Here is a 21,590-nt window from a genome sequence, read left to right on the forward strand (position 1 = left end):
AAATGTTGACACCAGTGATTTTGTAAAAACCACAGACTCTTTGTAGCTAGGAAACCTTGTCTCTTTCTTGTTCTTGCTAAATGCAGTACGACTAGAGGATAATGAGAATGTTGCTCAAGCAATAGCCATCAGGAGTTTAAAGCTGAACTCCTGGCAGAGAACAAATGCAGTTTTGTATTCATGTAATCCCATGCACAAGGGTATATATCCAACTATTTTTCACACTGTTGTTCTTCTAAAAGTGTAAATATTAATATAGGGGAGCATAGCGGTGTGACCTCCTCAATGTTCTGTTACTCCTTTAGCATCCTTTCACAATCTGTGGTTTGTTCTGGACCAGGCTGTGTTGCATAACTGTAGTGTAGTCTGCAGGGAGGTCCAGCATCTGCCTGTGCTGTCTGGCAAGGTGCCTGGATCAGAAGAACGTCTGAACAGAATGTCAAATCATTTAGCAGGTTGAGTAGTCGACATATATATTACCCTGTGTGTTTATTTGTATGTCTGGAGTTCAGTTTTAGGCTTATTTTTTACTACTTATATAAGGAATGTTAATGTGACAAATGATACTTGTTTTCTCACTATAATAATTCATGTGTTTTTCACAGGCACAAGCCAGATGTCATAGGATTGGTCAGAACAAGGCTGTGAAGGTTTACAGACTAATAACAAGAAATTCTTATGAACGGGAAATGTTCGACCGAGCCAGCCTTAAGTTGGGTTTAGACAAAGCTGTATTACAGAGTATGAGTGGAAGAGAAAACAGTGTTGGTGGAGTAAGTTATTTTCATTTAATTAAGTCCTGCTTATTCTCTAAAATAAATTGCATTCCTGTTTTCATGTTCTCTTGGTATTGCATGTCTGGGGTATATTGTGTAAAGGAGATTGGACAATCTGTCCCTCACCTTGAGTTATAGTCTTACCACTCATGCTTATCCTCCTTAAATGTGTTCTTTATGAAGGTGATAGTATAGATTGGTTCAGGTATGTTTCTTCATTTTTGTCTAATTTTAAAGTTCCACTCAGGGATTGTGCTTTTTTTTTTTTTTTTTGTCTAAGATGCATAAAGCCCCACTTTCCTGCAGGCATAGATTGTTGTGTTTAATGACCAGTGAAAGTTCACACTGAACAACTTCCTTAGTTGATAGCTTGAAATATAAGGTATTGATTATAGGGTTCAAGCGCTTTACCTTTTTTTCTCTGCATCAAAAGTAGTCTAAAGCCATCTATAGATGGTTTGAATCTTGGCTGGTTTACAGGGACCAGTCGAGATTCAAAACATCTATGGGCAGGCTTAATTGTACCAAATTTGTATTGTTGTGCTAAAACGGTTGTGAGAACCACAATCTGGTTCAGGGTTGGATGTCTGCTGCTATTCCTAATTTTGAGAAATTAATTGCACGTGCACGCCGGAAAATGATCACACTGACAACTGTCCAGTATAACCACGTCCTCATCTCTTATTGCAGGGTGGTGCTTAACCTTTTATACATAGAGAACAATAGAGTATACGTCATTATTATGTAAATATGATCATAGTCTAAAGAGCATATTTTGGTTGGCTGAAATATAGAAAGAAGGCAGGAACTTGAAGCTTGCTTGTCGCCCGTTATCTCTTCACTCCCTCACATATTCAAGGCCTAGGTACAAGATCCTAACAGCTCGACGGGTGGGGTTGAGAACATCGCTGAACAAACATTTTTGAGTTGAGGACTGCAAAGCCCAGCAGACAAAAGATATACGCACAACATATATATATATATAAATATTCACTCAAAATATTTAGAGATATGAAATAGTATAAAAGTAAATATGTATAAAATGTATATATTCAACAGGAAACCGAATAGGCATTTTACCAAATCCATCACAGTGCAACAAGTCTGTTTTTTCTCACGATTATTGCCAACGGCTACAGCCGCTAGCGGTGTACACTTTGTTATCCAAGCAGGGATGGCTCCCCCCTGGCCTCCACACCAGGAGGACACAACAGCTCCACAGGAAAGATTCCCCCCATCAACACTGTGTTTATAGGGGAGTCCAGCAATTTTCTTTCCTGCAACCTGTAGTTGCAAGAAAGAAAATCGCGTTGTCTATGGACGGCTTTACTCCTGTGGTTGATCCTCTGAATTTTTACTATAGCAACTATTATCCGGTTACCTGATGTCTCAACATTTAAGAGATCCAGTAGATAAGGGTGTGGAAAGGTTTGCGGAAGGAGCTCTTTTTAAGCAGGTGTGCTGTGCCCACGCAATTTTGCTTGCAGCATCTGCCCTATTAGCCCCCACCCTACATGTCTCAGGCTCCACCCTGAAGAGGAGCTTGAGCCCACTGTGGGTTCCTGGATAAGAAATTACCGGGCGGTGATTGTGCCCCCTCCTGGCCCGCTGTGTCAAGGACCGTGATATTCCCTGTGGGCCTTTATAGAGGCTCTTGTGGGCGCATCTGCTAAAGACACCCCCCTCCCCCCCCATGTTTCAACAAACTTGTATGCAATGACTAGGGTCGTCTGCGGCGTCCGCTTGTGCTCCCTAAGTTCTTTGTGGTACACTACCCCTTTTGGAGTCTTTCTGTAGCAATGGACTGCTGCACCAGTGATGGATTTACCTATCTGTCGTCTCACCAGTGATTGAGGTTGAGGAGTCCCCCTCCTTTCGGGACCCTGCGGATCTCAGGGAGGAGGTGGTGGCCTGGTCTATATTCACCATCACCGGGCCTGCACTCCGGCCTGTGTTGACCACTGCCTTGGTATTGCAGAAGCTGACCAAATGGGCCATGATTTTGTGAAAGACCTTGACTCCTAGCCAGATGCATCATGCATCTGTGGAGCTGATGTACCAGTTTTCCAGAGGTTGGAGTAAGTTTGTGTCACATCCCTTGCCTTGCTTCTCTCCAAACTTCTGTTTCGGCAGTGGTTCTGAGTTGGATCCTTTGGCTTGGTTGTTGTTTAACCTGTTTTCCAAGGTGGCGCTGGCGAATCTGACCTTCCAGCGCATCTGTCTGCTTGGGGCTGAATGATCTTTTCAGGAACTTTACGGGTGGCAAGCGTTCCTTCCTTTCTTGGTCTGCGAAGGGAAGGGAACCACGTGGGACGTCTGGTCCAACTTCTCTGCATGCTTTTTTTTTTTTTATTATTTGTTTATTTTTTTGTTTCCCTGGGTCCTCGAAAGGGCTTCCAAAGTCTCCTGTAGATGACGCTAAGCACCTTTGTCCCAGAAGCTCTCTAAGTCTGCAGATGGGTCCTCCTTCAGCAAGAGGGTTTGTCCCCACTCCTCTCCAGAGTGAGTGGTCGCCTTTGCTGGTTTTCGTGCCCATGGCCTTCCCTCATTCCTGGAAAGTGGGTTGGTGAATTCAGTGTCTCAGGCTCCTAAATAGAATTCATCCTTTTCCGCCGGATAGGTCTTTTCCCTTCCAATCTATTGATCTCGTTGGGCCGTTTGCGGGCTCTGCTCGAGGCTGTGCAGGATTTTCCTTTGAGGAGTGGTTCTTTCCATTCTCGAGTCAGTGTGGTTATGGGGATTTTATTCTGATCTGTTTACAATGCCCAAGATGGCCAAAGTTTGACCGATCATGGACCTCAAGGCCCTGAAGGCCTTTGTGCATGTTTATGGGTCACTTGGTGGTGACGTCCCTTCACCACGGGTATTTTCTGGTTTCCATGGTCATCGAGGACACTTCCTTGCATGTTTCCATCTGCGAGGGACATCAGCGTTTCCAACACTTTATGTGGGATGCACGTTATCATTTTGTAGTGCTGCCCTTCGGTCTGAGCTCTGCTCCCTAGGTGCTTTCTGAGGTCTCAGCCCTGGTTGCTGAGATGACGGTGGATCACAGTGATTGGTTACCTGTATAACTTGCACCTGTGGGCAGAGACTCACTCATTTCTGTTTGACAGTGTGGAGGTCACCGTGCATTCTCTACAGGATTTTGGGTGCATCTTGAACTTCAGGAAGTTTGTATTGACTCCATCCAAGCTCTTTAAGTATCTGGGGCTTATCCTCGATTGGGGTGAGCCAAGGTGTTCTTCCCACCTGACAAACTCTGGAAGCTCCAGTCTGCGGTCTGGCAGTTCTTGGCTTGCAGACAGCCCTCCCTGTGTTTTTTTTTTTTGTATGCAGGTTTTAGGTCCAATGGTGGCTATTTGTGAGGCAGTTCTGTGTGCACAGTTCCATACGAGAACACTGCCGAAGGATACCATTTCCAAACTGAACAGGTCTCCCACTTGGACATTTAAAAAAAAAAAAAAAAAAACCTGGCGCAGTGAACGAGGGCCTCCCTTCTGTGCTGGTTGTGGTCTCTGGCCCTCCAGAATGGAAAGTCTTTCCTTCCCCTTCGCTGGACTGTGGTCACAACACATATCAGCCTATTGGCCTGAGGAGGAGTCCTAGAATGGGACTCGGCTCAGGGTCGCTGGACTCCGGAGGAAGCCTGCCTGCCCATCAATGTCCTGGAGCTTTGAATGCATTGGCAGATCACCTAAAGAGTCTGCCGACCAGGATCCAGTCAGACAACGCCCCTGTGGTGCCATATGTCAATCACCAGGGAGGCACAAGAAGCGCAATGGAAGCACTTCTTCCATCCTGCGAAGGGAGGGATGGCTCATTCCTACTCCGCATTTCAGGTGTCTAAATTGAATTACTCAGCTGGTGGAGTTCCACCAGCTTGGTCTTCGCTGGGGTACACCAGCATTGGATCTCCTATTATCCCGCCTCAATCGGAAGGTTCTTGGGTTTATGGCAAGATCATTAGATCTTCTGGCGGATTATAGTGGCGCTTGGGATCAGTACAGTCTCCTCTACACCTTTCACACCCCTCCGCCTCCTGCTTCATCTGTTGCGCAGGCTGGAGGCCAAAAGGGTCCCACTCATCCTGGTGGCTCCAGGCTGGCAATGCTGTCAGTGATACGGTTAGTGGCAGATACTCCATGGCGTCTGCCTCTTTGAAAGGTCCTGTTTTCCCTTGGGCCGGTATTCCACCCTGCTTTACCATTGCTGGCTTTGCTATTGAAAGCCAGGTTCTGAAGGTCAAGGGGTTGTCTGATTCGGTGATCCCAAAGATTTATCATCTCCCCTGGAAAGCCTTTATCACTGGTGCAAGGCTCTGGGGTTCCATCCTAGCTTTCTTTGTAGTTTGGGTGTTGACCTTCCTGCAGTGTGGCCTGGATCAGAAGCTTGTTTTGAGCGTGATCATGCGGCAAGTCTCTGCTGTGGCGGTTTTCCTTCTGTACCCCTTGGCCATGCATTTTTGGTCCGCACTTTCATTCATCATATGGTGCCCCTGCGCATTTCTCGTTGCTACAGAGGGCGTTACATTTAGTGGTGTTGGCTCTTCAGAGGCCTGCCTTTAAGAGCATTTGGGATATTCTGTTGCTCGCACTCACAGAGGGTTGTCTTCCTGATCGCAATCATTCTGGCGTGACAGGTTTCAGAGTTGGCAGCTTTAGTCTGTGACCTGCCTTATCTTATTTCACACAAGAACAAGATAATGCTTTGACCCTCCCCCTCCTTTCTCCCGAGGGTGGTGTCGGATTTTCGCTTGAATAAGGACATTTTCCTTCCTTCCTGGCTGTTGCACCCTAAGGAGGTGGCCCTGCACTCCTTGAATGTAGCTTATGTGATTTGTGTGTACCTTCTTGTGATGGCTGCTTTTTGGAGGTCCGATTCTCTTTTTGTGCTCACAGTTGGTCCAAAGGAAGGCATGGAGGCCTCTTCCACCACTTTTTCCCGTTGGTTTTGGCAGATATTTAGGGTCAGGAACCTCCCTTCCCTGTTACGGCGCATTCCACCAGGACAGCTACCGCTTTCTGGGCATTCTGCCATCATGCGTCTGTTTCTGAAGTTTGCACAGCGGCTACTGGTCATCTCTGCACGTTTACTAACTTCTGTAAAGTTGATGTGTTATCCTCTGATGCTAGTTTTGGCCGCAAAATCTTGCAGGTGGCTGTTTTGGACTCTCAGGCACCCCTTGGGATGGTTTGGTATGTTGTCTTGTTGCACTGGGTGTTTTCTTTATTAGTTGGTTTACCCATTTGTTGTTGTTACATTTTTTTTTTTAAATGCGTCCAGCCACGTCAATCATTGACAGTGTTTTGTGAATGAGTAAACTACAAGTCCCAGCACCCAGCAACCTTTTTGGCTATTGGCTTGTAGCTCTCAATGAACTACTATGGTGTTGTGAGCGCTGTGGTAGTTTGTCTTCCTGTCAGTAAGTATCGGCTTCCCTGTATGAGGAAGCAGATACACTGACAGGTCTTCCGGAGACCTGCATGGCATCAGTGATCTGCTGATCGCTGGTCCAATGCTTTACAGGCTCCCAAAACAAAAAATAATAAATGCACAGCCCCCCTAATACTTACCTGAGCCCTCCCGCGATCCCGCGATCCTCAGCTGTCCTGGGTCTCTGCTTCCTCATTGTCTAAGATCACAATCACAGCCAGTGAGCTAATGAGGAGATAGAGGGGGCGGAGCCAAGCTGCAGCTCCATGTGTAAATGGACACCTGGAGCAGCAGCTCGGGAGCGCGTCTGTTCAGGTGCCCCCATGATAAGCTGCTTGCTGCGGGGCACCCGACAGAAATGAGGAGCAGCGGCAGGAAATCCGAGAATAGGAGGATCCGAGCTGCTCTATGCAAAATCACTGCACAGAGCAGGTAAATAAAGACATGTTCGTTTTTTTGTTTTGTTTGTTTTTTTTTTAAATAAAAACTGAACTTTTAGTATCACTTTATGTCCAGAGAGAACTATTCGGAAGAGGTGGCGAGTCTTTTTTTTTTTTTTTTTCTGCCTAGTGTCCTACTCCTGTAGGTTGGGCTATATAACCGTGTTTAGGTATGACTTAAGAAGAGAAGCTGTATCCATCAATGAATTTAGAGAAAGGGATTTTACAGTGAGTGAGTAACAAAAAATCCTGTTATTCCTCATTGAATGATTAGCGAAAATAGTGTTTTCTTTTTTTGTTTTTTTTTTGTTTTTTTTTTTTAAAGGGTGTTTTTTCACCCACTGTAACATGAACTGAATAGGTTGAACTAATTTATCCCTGTATCCCTCAATAAACTAAGGGTGAGTACAAAAAGGTCTTTATTTCTTCTGGCTAGATTCAGCAGCTCTCAAAGAAAGAGATTGAAGACCTTCTTAGGCGTGGAGCATATGGAGCCATCATGGATGAGGAAGATGAAGGGTCAAAATTTTGTGAAGAAGATATTGACCAGATTCTTCAGAGGAGGACAAAGACAATCACCATAGAATCTGAAGGCAGAGGTTCAACGTTTGCTAAGGTATGGTTGATGCTTGGCATATACACTAAATTGCCAAAGGTATTGGAGCACCCCAACAAATCAATGGATTCCAATCACTTCCATGGCCACAGGTTTATAAAATCAAGCACCTAAGCATACCCACTGCTTCTACAAACATTTGTGAAAGAATAGGTCACTCTCAGGGGCTCAGTGAGTTCAAGAGTGATAGGTTGTCACCTGTGCAATAAGTCCATCTGTGAAATTTTTTGCTACTAAATATTCCATGGTCAAATGTTAGTGGTATTATAAAAAAGTGGAAGCAACTGGGAACAACAGCAACTCAGCCACCAAGTGATAGGCCAGGTAAAATGACAGAGTGGGGCAGCGCATGCTGAAGCGCACAGTGTGCAGAAGTTGCCAACTGTCTGCAGTCAATAGCTAAAGACCTCCAAACTTTGTTTGGCCTTCAGATTAGTACAATAGTGCGTAGAGAGCTTCATGGAATGGGTTTCCATGTCCGAGCAGCTGTATCCAAGCCTTACATCACCAAGTGCAATGCAACATATCGGATGCAGTGGTGTAAAGCACGCCACCACTGGACTCTAGAGCAGTGGAGACATGTTCTCTGAAGTGACAAATCACACTTCTCTGTCTGGCAAGCCAGTGGACATGTCTGGCTTTGGCAGTTGCCAGGAGAACGGTACTTGCCTGACTGCGTTGTGTCAAGTGTAAAGTTTAGTGGAGGGGGATTATGATGTGGGGTTGTTTTTCAGGGGTTAGGCTTGGCCCCTTAGTTCTGTTGAAGGGAACTCTTAAGGTGTCAACATACCAAGACATTTTGGACAATTTCATGCTCCCAACTTTGTGGGAACAGTTTGGGGATAGTCCCTTCCTGTTCCAACATGGCTGCACACCAGTGCACAAAGCAAGGTCCATAAAGACATGGATGAGCGAGTTTGGGGTGGAGGAACTTGACTTGCCTTACAGAGTTTGGACCTCAACACCTTTGAGATGAATTAGAGCAAAGACTGTGAGTCAGGCCTTCTCGTCCAGCATCCATGTATGACCTCACAAATGCCCTTCTGGAAGAATGGTCAAACATTCCCATAGACACACTCCTAAATCTTGTGGACAGCCTTCCCAGAAGAGTTGAAGCCATTATAGCTGCAGAGGGTGAGCTAACTCAATATTGAATGCTACGGACTAAGACTTAGATGTCATTAAAGTTCATGTGCGTGTAAAGGCAGGTGTCACAATACTTTTGGCAATATAGTGTATATTTATTTAAAAAAAAAAAAAAAAAGTTTGCACATATAATTTTTTAAAATTGTCTTGAGGTAACACTTTGCCAAAATTAAACCAGTATTTTTTTTAAACTGATTTCGTTTTTGTTATCCTTGATAACAGCCATAGCCCTTTTATAAAATATATTTCAACAATAATCATTTAAAAATCATAGTCATTCAACCACTAACAGGTTTTTTTTTCTCCGTAGGCCAGTTTTGTGGCTTCTGGTAACAGAACTGACATCTCATTGGATGATCCAAATTTCTGGCAGAAGTGGGCAAAAAAGGCTGAAATTGACATTGACTCAGTTAGTGGACGAGTAAGTACGTTCTGATATGGTCACATGCAAAGGTTTTTACAATTTAATTCATTTCAAAACTGCTGAAGAAAAACAAGACTTAAGCATTTGATTCTGTGTTCAAAATACAGGTGTACCTCGGTTTACAAACGCCTTGGCTAACGTAATTCATGGTTTACAAATGAAAATCCATTGAAAATAATGCCTCGGTTTACAAATTTTTTTCGAAATACAAAGTGTATGTCGGGGACGATTTTTTAAATGCAATTGCCAGCTTTTTTTTTTCTTAACTATAGCTCACAGAATTAGCTGTCACTTTCCCTGGAGATAAAGGATACTTGGTTTCTTTTATCTCTGGAACTAAAAGGAAACATTGTTTCTTTTAACTTGGGGAAATAAACTAAAAGGAAACTTTCTTTTAACTGGGGGGAAAGTGACAGCTGATTCTCTAAGCTATAATGAAGAAAAAAAAAAGCCGGTAATTACATTTAAAAACCAGCACTGACCTATAGTGACAGCTACTTTTTTTTTTATACATTTTTCTGACCTCCGAAACAGATTAATTGGTTTTCAATGCATTTCTATGGGAAACCATGTTTTGGTTTACGAATTTTGCTCAATACAAAATGCCCCAGAGAATGCATTAAATTTGTAAATCAAGGTACACCTGTATATGAGGGGCGTTCAAGTCAAACCGGGACTTTTTTACAGGTATGAAAAGGGATGCTAGCATGGCGGTACTACATGCAGTAGGAAGTGGAAAGTGTGTCCTATTACTGATAGGTGGCACACAGGTCGCAGGCCAGTCAAGATGGCAGACAACAGTGTTGTGCATGGAACAGCATGTGGTGATGAAGTTTCTTGTGAACTAAGGCGTAATACCCGTGAATATCTATAGAAGACTTTAAGCAAAATATGGTGATGAGATGCTCCGCCTCAGTAAGACCTTTGAATGATGTAAACCAGGGATATTGAATTAAAATTCAAGGAGGTCCGGTCACTAAAATTTTCTTGTGGCCAAGGTCGGAATAGGGTGTGCCCATCAGCGTGCCCCCTTACATTACGTGTCGCCATCAGAGTACAACTTGTATTCCCATCACATCAGGTGTGCCCATCAAAGTGTTCCTTTACATCAATTGTCCTCATCAGAGTTCCCCTTTACATCAGGTATCCCATCACAATGCCACCTTACATCAGGTATTCCTATCAGTGTGCCCCCTTACACTCAAAGTACTTCTTTATATCATATTTCCCCATCAGAGTGCCCTTTTACATCATATTCCCCATCAGAGTGCCCCTTTCCACAGTATGTGCTCATTTGTGTCTCCTTAACATAAAATGGGCCCATCAGAGTGCTCCTTAACAAAAAATAAGGGGCATGCTGATGGGCACATTTATATTAAGGGACACTCTGATGGGCACATTCTATATAGAATACACTATAAAAAGCAGGTACGCCACGGGCCTCTATAGCCGATGCAGGAAAGATTATAAAATATACATAATCCTGCATGTAAAGGCTGCCAAATGATTGCTGACTCCACCTTAAATAAATAAATTGGGTGTGGTCACCGAAACCTATACAAGATGCATAGTAAAAACAAAAAGGGGGAAAAAAGTACCCCAAAAGAAAGGTTCATAAGGGACCATGCAGCTTTGTCAAAAATTTACTTGATTAGAAAAAATGTAAAAAAAGTTCCACAAATAACATATAAGGTAATCAGCCACCACCGATTCTACACTAAAAATAAAAAGACAACGTTGTCTAATCAGGCAGCTGCTCATCCATCTGCATACATGGGAATAGATGGATTAGAAAATAGAGGATGACATAGGGAAGACTGCAGTTATTGTAACATAATGGTCGCTAGTGTAAGTCTCATGTGAACACAGACTGGCAGAAGTGATGGGAGGACCCATCACAATTATAGGCATGGAAAGGTTAGTCCCATATTCCACCCAGATGGGAATATCCACTAATCAAAGCGATGCCTGATTCTGGATAATTGACAAACAACCTGTTGTGAACTTGCACAGGAGACAAATCTTTCTATGGCAGTGGTGAACACAATCATTCATGTACATTAGCATTTTCGAAAACTTAGTGCACGCTGGGTACCAAGAAGGCTTTCCGCTTTTGACCAGCACATAGGAGTTGAAGTCTGCACTACGTTGAAGGAGCATTTTGACAGGGAAGGTCAGGATTTTCTGGATCACATAATTACATGTGACGAAACCTGGTTACATAATTTCACTCTGGAATCAAAAGCATCAAAGCAGTGGAAGCATGTGGACTCATCAGCTCCAAAGAAATATTGAACCATTGCAGGTAAAGTGATGGCAAGTGTTTTCTGGGACAAATGTGTTATTCATGTGGATTTTGCTACCCCGTGGTGCCCCTGTCAACCGTAAATATTACTGTCGTGTTCTGAGTGTTGTGCATACAGTGAAGGAAATAAGTATTTGATCCCCTGCTGATTTTGAATGTTTGCCCACTCGCATAGAAATGATAAGTCTAAAAATTGTAAAAAATGGTAGGTGTATTGTAACACTGAGAGACAGAATAGCAACAAAAAATTCAAAAGAAATGCATGTCTAAAAGATTATGCACTGATTTGCATGTTCATGAGGGAAATAAATATTTGATCCCCTTCACAAAACATGACTTAGTACTTGGTGGCAAATCTCTTGTTGGCAATCACAGAGCTCAGACGTTTCCTGTAGTTGGCCACCAGGATTGCACACATCTCAGGAGGGATTTAGGCCCACTCCTCCTTTCAGATCCTCTCCAAGTCATTAAGTTTTGGTGGCTGACGTTTGGCAACTTGAACTCGGCCTACTCCTCCTTTCAGCTCTTTCCACAGATTTTCAATCGGATTAAGGTCTGGAGACTGGCTAGGCCACTCCAGAACCTTAATGTGCTTCTTCTTGAGCCACTCCTTTGTTGCCTTGGCCGTGTGTTTTGGGTCATTGTCCTGCCGGAACACCCATCCACGACCCATTTTCAATGCCCTGGCTGAGGGAAGAAGGTTCTCACCCAAGTTTGATGGTACATTGCCCCGTCCATTGTCCCTTTTGATGCAGTGCAGTTGTCCTGTCCCCTTAGCAGAAAAACACCCCCAAAGCAGAATGTTTCCACCACCATGTTTGACATTTGGGATGGTGTTCTTGGGGTCATAGGCAGCATTCCTCCTCCTCTAAACACGGTGAGTTGAGTTGATGCCAAAGAGCTCGATTTTGGTCTCATCTGACCACAACACTTTCAACCAGTCCTCCTCTGCATCATTCAGATGTTCAGTGGCAAACTTCAGACGGGCCTGGACATGTGCTTTCTTGAGCAGAAGGACCTTGCGGGCACTGCAGGATTTCAATCCTTGTTGGCGTAGTGTGTTACCAATTGTTTTCTTGGTGACTGTGGTCCGAGCTGCCTGGAGATCATTGACAAGATCCTCACGTATAGTTCTGGGATGATTCTTCACTGTTCTCATCATCATTGACACTCCACAAGGTGAAATCTTGCATGGTGCACCAAACCTAGGGAGACTGACAGTTGTTTTGTGTTTCTTCCATTTGCGAATGATTGCACCAACTGTTGTCACCTTCTCACCAAGCTGCTTGGTGATAGTTTGGTAGCCCAGTCCAGCCTTGTGTAGGTCTACAATCTTGTCCCTGACATCCTTGGACAGCTCTTTGGTCTTTGCCATGGTGGAGAGTTTGGAATCTGATTGTTTGATTGCTCCTGTAGACAGGTGTCTTTTATACAGGTAACAAAATGAGATTAGCAGCACTCCCTTTAAGAGACTGCTTCTAATCTCAGCTTGTTACCTGTATGAAAGACACTTGGTAGCCAGAAATCCTGCTGAATGATAGGGGATCAAATACTTATTTCCCTCATGAACATGCAAATCAGTGCATAATATGTTAAACACACATTTCTTTTGAATTTGTTGTTTCTATTCTGTCTCTCAGTGTTACAATATACCTACCATTCAATTTTTAGACTGATCATTTCTTTGTGAGTGGGCAAACATTTAAAATCAGCAGGAGATCAAATACTTATTTCCTTCACTGTATGCATCTGCGGAAAAAACAGCCTGGTTTCATCACTAAGGGCGTCCTGTTTCTCCATGACAATGCATAAGCTCTTATTGCTCACCACTTTACATGTACATTACAGCAACTTGGCTGGGAGGCATTGTCACAGCCCGGACCTCGCTACGAGTGATTTCCACTTATTTGGACCCTTAAAAATGTTCCTTGGAGGTCAGCATTTCAGCACTGATGCAGAAGTGAAGCAGGCTGTCCTAGGGTGGTCCAGGCTTACTGACAAATCTTTCTATGCAGAAAGTTTCCAGGCATTAGTTAAACGCTGGCATAAGTGTATAAATATAGCAGGGGAATATGTAAAAAAAAATAAATGCAGTTTCCACTATTTGAAATTTGTTCTCTTATTATATAAACTCAAAACCTTCGCTTGTAAGCTTCTTGAGGGCAGGGACTGATGTGATTGTATAATATATGCAAAGCGCAGTGTAAATGAAGGCGCTATATAAGTACCTGTAATAAATAAGTCCCGTTTTGACATAAACACCCCTCGTAGTACATTTATTGGGCTGAAATTTTGATAAGCTTGGAAAAGGGTCATGTAATAAAACGATTGACAATCAACCATGTAAATTTTATCACAATACATTTTAAACTTGTTTTACAGAACAGTTTGGTTATAGACACTCCCAGAATCCGCAAACAGACCAGGCCCTTTAGTGCCACAAAAGAAGAACTGGATGAGCTTTCTGAAGCAGAAAGTGAAGGAGATGACAAACCCAAGCTGCGAAGACCATATGATCGAGCCAATGGCTATGGGAGGACAGAGTGCTTTCGTGTTGAGAAGAATCTTCTGGTATATGGGTAAGATTTTCCTCGTATAAGCACCAAAAGATTATAATGCAAATATTTAAAAAGCCAGTAGACTGAGTACTCTGTTTCAGGGAGGTGGAGAAACTGCTCACTACACATGAAGTGTTATAGTTAGAACATAAAGATAAAGGTATGAGAATGTAGGTAAACCTGTCTGTGATCTTTCCAGGTGGGGAAGATGGAGAGACATTTTGTCTCATGGTCGTTTCAAGAGGCAGCTAAATGAGCAAGACGTTGAAATAATATGTCGAGCTTTACTGGCTTACTGTCTAGTGCACTACAGGGGAGATGAGAAAATCAAGAGTTTCATCTGGGACCTCATCACTCCAACAGAAGATGGGCGGACACGAGAGTTACAGAACCATCTTGGTATGTGTTTGTGCCTTGAATTTAAAGTTCCCTTACATTTTCAGTTACTCTTATTTGTGTCCTGCCTTAATATATTCATATTGCAAACCTGAAGATACAAGTCAAAAGTTCACAAAGTGTTGAAGACCAGGAATAATTAGATAATAATCATTCTTGCATTAAGTCATAGGTGTACAATAGGAGTCCATGATGACCTGAAGAAACAAACATTTATGTCGGGAAAGTTTGCTCTAAATGGGTGTGCAATCAGTATGGAATTTATAGGAGTTGGAGCATCGCATGTCCTTTTTAACAGTGTGTGAAGAAAACTTGCAAACTAAGATTTTATGATATGTGTTATTTGCCTGATAACTTGGAAGATCCTATTTATTATTTCCTATGAACTTAAGTAATTTGGAAACCAGTCTATTGTTTTTAACTGCAATCTGCCTTCCAGGTAGGTGTTCAGCTATAAAGAGTAATATTTTCTGTGTTTTGCAGTAGATATTTCTATCTTTGTACAGCAATGTTTTGGTAGCAGTAATGTTCTATCCAAACTAGAATATATGTGGCCTGATATGGATAGATAACTTGCCAAGAGCAGCAAGAAGTTCCTGCAAGTCATTAGAGCATTGGAAACTGCTGAGATAAAGCGAAGCCTGCTAGTAGGGAGGTCTTAGGCTTATTCTACCTCTGTTCGGTGCATTTCAGGTGCATTTTACATGCGTTTTAGGCATGTTTGCATTGAACTACTGTGTGTGTATATATATATATATATATATATATATATATATATATATATATATAAAATATCGTGCGTTTTGATAAAAGTGAATGCAGGACTTTTTTTTTTTTTTTTTTAACACCACACCTAAAACACACAGGTGTGACCTAAAACTTCTATTTAGTTGGAAAATATCTCTGAGTGCCTCAAGCTAGCAAAGGTGCTTGCAATTGTCTTCTGGGAGATTAGAAACTGCGATGGTATGCAAAAAGATTTCTGCGGAGGCTTTTGGCCACCTATAAGTGGACCTGACATAGGCTAAAATGTTTCTAAGCTAGCAGAAGTGCTGAAATGCAGGCACTTTGTTTTTGTTTTTTAAAAAAAGTAACAAACCTGTCTATATTTACCTTCTCTGTGCAGTGGTTTTTGGATCAAAGTGAGTTCAGGTAAAGATTGGGGGTGTGGGGGGGTTACCTACATGCATAGAATACATGAAGGTAGAAAACCTTTGAACCTTTAGAACCACTTTAAAAACCCAAATAAGGAAGGGAATATGTGCATAACAAGGAATGTAAATTTGAATAGCCTCACAGTAAAGGACTCAAGACATGATAGGTCAACTAGAAAACTTTTCAATGTAATGGAACAAAAAAATTGGCTGGAAAGAATCACTGAAGGCTACATGAAAATCATTGCAGGTAACTGTCATGTACACTGGACTGTCTGGAAAGAGTGGGGGTACCAACAAAAGGAGGACCAAAGGCCCTGGGTGGGAATACAAGGCCAGGTAGAAAAAAAAAGTCTGTTTTGGGGGGAGGGGGTAATAGGGAGGAGAAAAGGGGGGAGGGAGAGGAAGAAAGTAGGCAGGGGCTGGTACATAGAAATGGGAGGGGTAAGTAAATTTCCTTTCCCGAGTGACTAATACTCCATCACTTTGTAAAATGGGTAAAATATTCCAAGATGCCTGTGTGATCAGGTTCAGAGTAATTTGTCCACGTGGTCCATATTTTCAGGAATAGATCATGTTTATCCTCCATGATGGCTGTCAATTTCCCATTGATCTTTGTACCGTTTAGGTGAGTTTTTACGTCTGAAATTCAGTGGGGGACTTCCAGGAGTGTGTAATAGCTTGTTTGGTGGGACTAAAAATGAAGCCAATTAATTTCAATGTGCAGCCTTAATGAGCTTCTTCAATAGCCTCAAAAAAACAGCTGACACATCTAAATGTGCTTAAGCATTATGCACACCAAGCACTGGGGTGGTAATTTCAATGGCCAGAATACATGAATATTCTGGCCAATAAAATGAATAAATGCCCAAGTGTTTGAAACATCTTGAAGGATAACTTCACTTTTTAAAAGAACATGGCAAGTGCCCATTTTATGCAGGTAAAAAAATGTGCATTTACTTTTTTTTTTTCTGCTGGTGCCATGTAGGACTTCTGCAAACCTGTACGTGTATCTATGAGCGAGCAGATACAGTCTGACAGGACGTCTCAGTGAACTACCACAGTGCTGTAGTAGTTCATGGAGATCTACAAACCGACAACCGCAAAGGCTGTCGGGACTTCTACTTCATTCACAGGACTCTAAATGAATGGCGCGTCCGTGTGAGCAGAGCCCTGCACGGCCACGCCATTTTCAAAACTTGATGGTTAGTACTGCAGCTGCAGCAGTGGGAATATGTTACATGTTCCCAAAGGTGAACTTATCCTTTAAACGCACCTAAACAAGTTTGCAAAAACCCAGCTTTAGGCACACTTTTGACACTGCTTTTCTCCTATCCGGAGAAACACATTTAGAAGTGCAGGGCAGACACCCAGTGTGCATAAGGCCTAATATACTGGTACTAAAGAAATCACCCTATTTGTAATGCATTGATTTTTAATGGTTTGGTAATTAAGTGATTACTTGTAAGAGGCTAAATAGCTCATTAACATGAAAAAAAAATTGCTGGTGTAATTCAGGGGTATACCTTTCAAAGTTTAGGAATTCATGTTAATAGATTTTCCATTTCCTATTGGTATAGAATAAATTGCTCTTCCTAAGTAGACCTTGTGGAATTAGACTTTCTGTGGAGATCCACTTTTGAAATATGTAGATCTTTTAACAATGGCCTTCTCCAAAATGTAGGCTTGTCTGCTCCAGTACCACGGGGAAGAAAAGGGAAGAAAGTGAAATCCCAGACTAGCACCTTTGACATCCACAAGGCTGAATGGTTGCGGAAATATAACCCAGAGCACCTGCTGCAAGATGATGGTTACAAAAAGCACTTAAAGCATCACTGCAACAAGTAAGGCAAAGATCTAATGAGTGTTATAGTTTAAAAACCTGTTTCTCCTGCAGTATACAGTTTATCTGTACCCATGGTACTTTTTAAAGTGGTATTAAACCCAAAAACAAAAAATGAACATGCTGCAACTTACCAATGCTTAACTACTTGAGCTGCAGAAGGTTTTACCCCCTTCATAACCAGAGCATGTTTTTTTGCTATTCAGCACTGTGCTACTTTAAATGTCAATTGCACCCTCATGCAGCACTGTATGCAAAAGAAAACAGAAAAAGAACAAATTGGTTTGAAAAAAAAAAAACATTTTCTACTTTCTTTTATAAAGCATATCCAATAAAAAAAAATTAACTTCATCAAAAATTTAGACCAGAATGTATTTTGCTGCATGTCTTTGGTAAAAGAAAATCCCAGTAAGTGTTTATGAATTGGTTTGTGCGAAAGTTATAGAGGTTACAAACTATGGTGTATATATACTGCAGTTTATGCAGCTATGACACTATAATAGTAATGGCAATGTTCAGCAACTTATAGTGGGACTGTGATAGTGTGGCGTGCAATCTGGCGCTAGCTGGGAGGTATACGAACTGACAGACATTAATAGTGACACTAATACTGTGATCAATGTTAATACTGTACGCTGTCACTTTACTAATGACACTGGCTGGGACTGGGTAACATCTAGGGGTAATCAAAGGCTTATCTGTGTGGCCAATAATGTATAATGTGTTTATGTGCCTCTTTTCCTTTTCTGTATGGCTGTTTAATCTCTCAGAGGAGGGAGAATATCAGTGTTCCTTGTACACAGAGTTCTGTGTTTTGTAAACGCAGAACTCTGTGTGTGATTGGACACAGTCGATCAGCTGACTTCAGCCAAAATTATTGGCTGAAATCCGCTGCTAAACACGTGCTGTGTCCAATCACAGCACAGGTCAGCAGGGAACACACGCATGCGCACCCCAGACCCAGAAAAAAGATCACGATATGCAGGTACATCGCCTGACCTGGAGCTGGCGGTAGTCGAGCAGTTAAAGCAGAGCTCCAGTCAAAATCTAAAAAAAAATCAAGTCAGCAGCTACAAAAATTGTAGCTACTGACTTTTAAAAACCAGACACTCACTTGTCCCACGATCCATCTGTGTCCTCGCAGCAGCAGGCTTCACCGGCCTGTGAAAGTGAGATATTACTCCTGCGCTACCTTCAGTGAAGCATGTTAGAATACAGTATGATATACAATGTAGTGTAATGTGAGCTGCTGCTAGCATCAAATTTGTGGTCCCACAATATAACCATGAATTAAAAAAAAAAATGCTTAATGCTGCATTGCTAGTGTTAGAATGTGCAAAATAATAATCGTCCTGAAAGGTGCTCACAAACTAAATAAACAATAAAACCAGAACTGAATCCACAATCCAGATGTGAATAATACAGTGCATACATCAATGTATAAAAGTTATTAAATGTCCTTAATAAGTCCATGCAGTTGAAGCTATAACAATGAACATGAAATATAATTTTGTATCAAATATCACTCAAAAAACCATAACATTTCTTGCATGCTCATAAAACCATCACGTCTCTTTAAGTGGTACATACATTCAGATTGTGCCACTTTTGTGCTCGCAAAACTTGAATGTGCTTGTAAGGATTCATACACTGAGATTCTTTCACTGTATTGATCCTCCAATACTTTCTGGTCACTAGGGGCCCTTCTTCCCGGTCTCTTGACCCAAATACTGGACCACTCCTTTTAACCACTTCCCGACCGGCCGTTGCATAAAAACGGCCGGACGGTGGCAGTGCAGGGTCGGGTGGCCGTTTATAAATGGCCTCCCCGCACCCTGCTTGTGCGCGCTCCATTGTGCGCGATCCGGTGCCCGCTGTGTCCTCCGGACACAGTGAAACACCGATTGTCAGATGGGACCTCTGTACGAGGTCCCGATCATGTGATCACTGATTGGCCAATCAGTGATCACATGCAAAGTAGTAAGCAAGATGTCACTTGTGACATCATTGCTTACTACGTGTGAAATCTGTGAATGATCACAGAGGTCACATGGTACAAGCCTATTCACAACAGGCTTGTACCATGTGACAAGCTGTGACCAATCACAGCTCACTCAGTACTTCTCAATGAGTGCAACAATGCACACAGAGAGAAAGAGAAATGATTGCTTTTACATCCTATATGGGTGTAAAAGCAATGTGTAAAAAAAAAAAAAAAAAAATCTTCATCACCCCCCACAAGTAGTACAGTGTCACCATGGTGACAATATGTAAAAAAAATAAAAAAATAATATAAAAAAATAAAATAAAAATGTAAAAAAAAAATGTTTAAAAATTATAATTTTTGGTTATAAACTAATTTGGATTTTTTTTTTTTTACTAAAAAGATAACGGAATAAATTTTGGCAAAGATTTATGATGAAATATTATTTATTTGCAAAATTTTATAAAAAAAACACTTTTTATAAAGTTTTTATTTACATTTTTATTTACATAGCAAAAAAAATAAAAGTCCCAGCGGTAAATAAATACCACCAAAATAAAGCTTTATCTGTCTCAAAGAAAATGGTAAAAAAATTCATTTGGGTACAGTGTTGCATGACCGCGCAATTGTCATTCAAAGTGTGATAGCGCTGAAAGCTGAAAATTGCCCTGGTCAGAAAGGGGGTAAAAGTGTCCGGTCTGGAAGTGGTAAGCGTCGCTTAGATCATATTTCCTTCACTCATGTAGGGGAAACAGAGGGATCTCCAATAGTGCAGTATGTTCCAATAAATGAATTTTATTAAAAGTATTGCACTTACATGTTTAAACTTTTAAAAATGCCATTAATCTCACATATGGGGTAAACAACCACAGACCGCACTTTTGTGTGCATCACTTCAGGGCCACGTCTGCCTCCGGCCACGCCCTACGCATTATGTCACGAGCACGTGACTTCTTCGGGGATCCCCTGAAAAAAAATGAAAATCAATGTAGTCACCATATGTAAGAATTGGTAAACTACAATGTTGCATTTTTGTTTTTGGGTTTAATACAGCATTAACCTCTTCCCTTTGCCCACTTAGTTCATTGTTTGGGCCTCAGTCTCTAGTGTCATGGCAAAAGCCTGTGAACTGGAGAGATTACCACCCAACCTTTGTAACATTAACATGAACCTGTGCCACTCCTGCTAAGGAGACTTTCAAGGGAATAACCTTTTTTGCCATTGACTTCACCCTTATTCACACATCAGTAGTAGAGGAGCAGCTGTCAGTGTTCTGTTTAAATTACTAGAGCAGAAAATAGATCTCTGCCATGGTGTGACCAGGGAATCCAAAATGGCAAGGAAGAGGAGAGAAGTGTGTGTTTCTGCACTTGAAAGAGAAGTGTGGGATTTTTTTTTTTTGTTTTGTTTTTTTTTAAGTCATACTTATGTAGGTTGATCAATGCTGCACCTGTCCCCCTCTAGCTCTAAGGCTGAGAACTGAGCGATCAGATACCTCTGATTCCTCAGTTCTCCCTGCCACTCTGAGCAGAGAGCTGTGAGTCTGCTCTGTCCCCCCAGAGCTCACTGAAGTGCTGGGCTGTGGAGGAGCTGGAGTGGCTTGCTCAGGAACTCTGCCGCTCGCTGAGAGGCTGAGCCAGGTACCAGTCCATACTACTGGGTGGATCCCAACCATACGGTCATGATCTTTCCCCAGCCTGGACCGACTCTGTAACATTAGCAGACAGTGGGCTTTAGCCCATTATCGGTAAAAACTGGTCACAGGAGTGCAGAATGAACTACACTCCTGTGGTCCACAGAAGAAGGTCAGCCAAACAGGCATTGGCTGTACTTCTCTTTTAATTTCAGGTTGTGGTTGAGAGATTAATGTTGATATGTTTTTGTATTTCTCTGTAATGTTATATTTGCAAAGTCTACACATTTTTCTGTAGTGGTAACTTGCATTTATGCCGGATAAACACAAGAGGACATACAAACTTCATGCAGGTTTTCAGAACTTTGCAATATTGCTGCAGTGTCTTTTGTATTGCAGGGTTTTACTTCGAGTGAGAATGCTGTACTATCTCAAACAAGAAGTGATTGGAAATCACAGCAAGAATGTTCTGGAGGGAGTGGATGTCAGGTAACTGTATAATAACACACCTGGGTGCCTCAAAGCGATACTAAAGGTTCACTTCTTTTTTTTGGGGGGGGGGAAATAACAAATATGTTATATTTACCTACTCTGTGCAGTGGTTTTGCACACAGCAGACTGGATCCTCCAATTCTCAGGTCCCTTGCCAGCGCTCCTGTCTCCTCTCTGTCAGATGCCCCCCATAGGAAGCAGCTTGCTATGGGGGCTCCCGAGCAGGCGTGTTCCCAAGCTGCTGTTCCATGTGTTCATGGCTCCAGCCTTTCTCATTGGCTGACTGACTGTGATTGACAGAGACTTGCTGTCTCAGCCAATGAGGAGGCAGAGACCTGGGACAGCTGAGGCTGTCGTGCACATCGCTGGACCACGATGGGGCTCAGG

At 42.3% G+C, this 21,590-nt stretch overlaps 1 protein-coding gene across 3 annotated transcripts in view; it reads left to right on the forward strand.

Annotated features, from left to right (window-relative positions):
• The window catches only part of CHD9 (chromodomain helicase DNA binding protein 9), a 310,468-nt gene that overhangs the window by 227,894 nt on the left and 60,984 nt on the right, over window positions 1–21,590 (forward strand). For all 3 annotated transcript variants that reach the window (XM_089684773.1, XM_089684774.1, XM_089684775.1), the window contains 7 exons: window positions 606–773; window positions 7,089–7,268; window positions 8,725–8,835; window positions 13,526–13,722; window positions 13,901–14,100; window positions 16,936–17,095; window positions 21,111–21,200. In XM_089684773.1, coding sequence (XP_089540899.1) covers window positions 606–773; window positions 7,089–7,268; window positions 8,725–8,835; window positions 13,526–13,722; window positions 13,901–14,100; window positions 16,936–17,095; window positions 21,111–21,200 — 1,106 coding nt within the window. The remainder of the gene's footprint in view (window positions 1–605; window positions 774–7,088; window positions 7,269–8,724; window positions 8,836–13,525; window positions 13,723–13,900; window positions 14,101–16,935; window positions 17,096–21,110; window positions 21,201–21,590) is intronic.

The sequence above is a fragment of the Staurois parvus genome, unplaced genomic scaffold (assembly GCF_062004578.1).
Source record: "Staurois parvus isolate SC_StPar_1 unplaced genomic scaffold, SC_StPar_1.0 ptg000356l, whole genome shotgun sequence".
In the NCBI taxonomy this organism is placed as follows: domain Eukaryota; kingdom Metazoa; phylum Chordata; class Amphibia; order Anura; family Ranidae; genus Staurois; species Staurois parvus.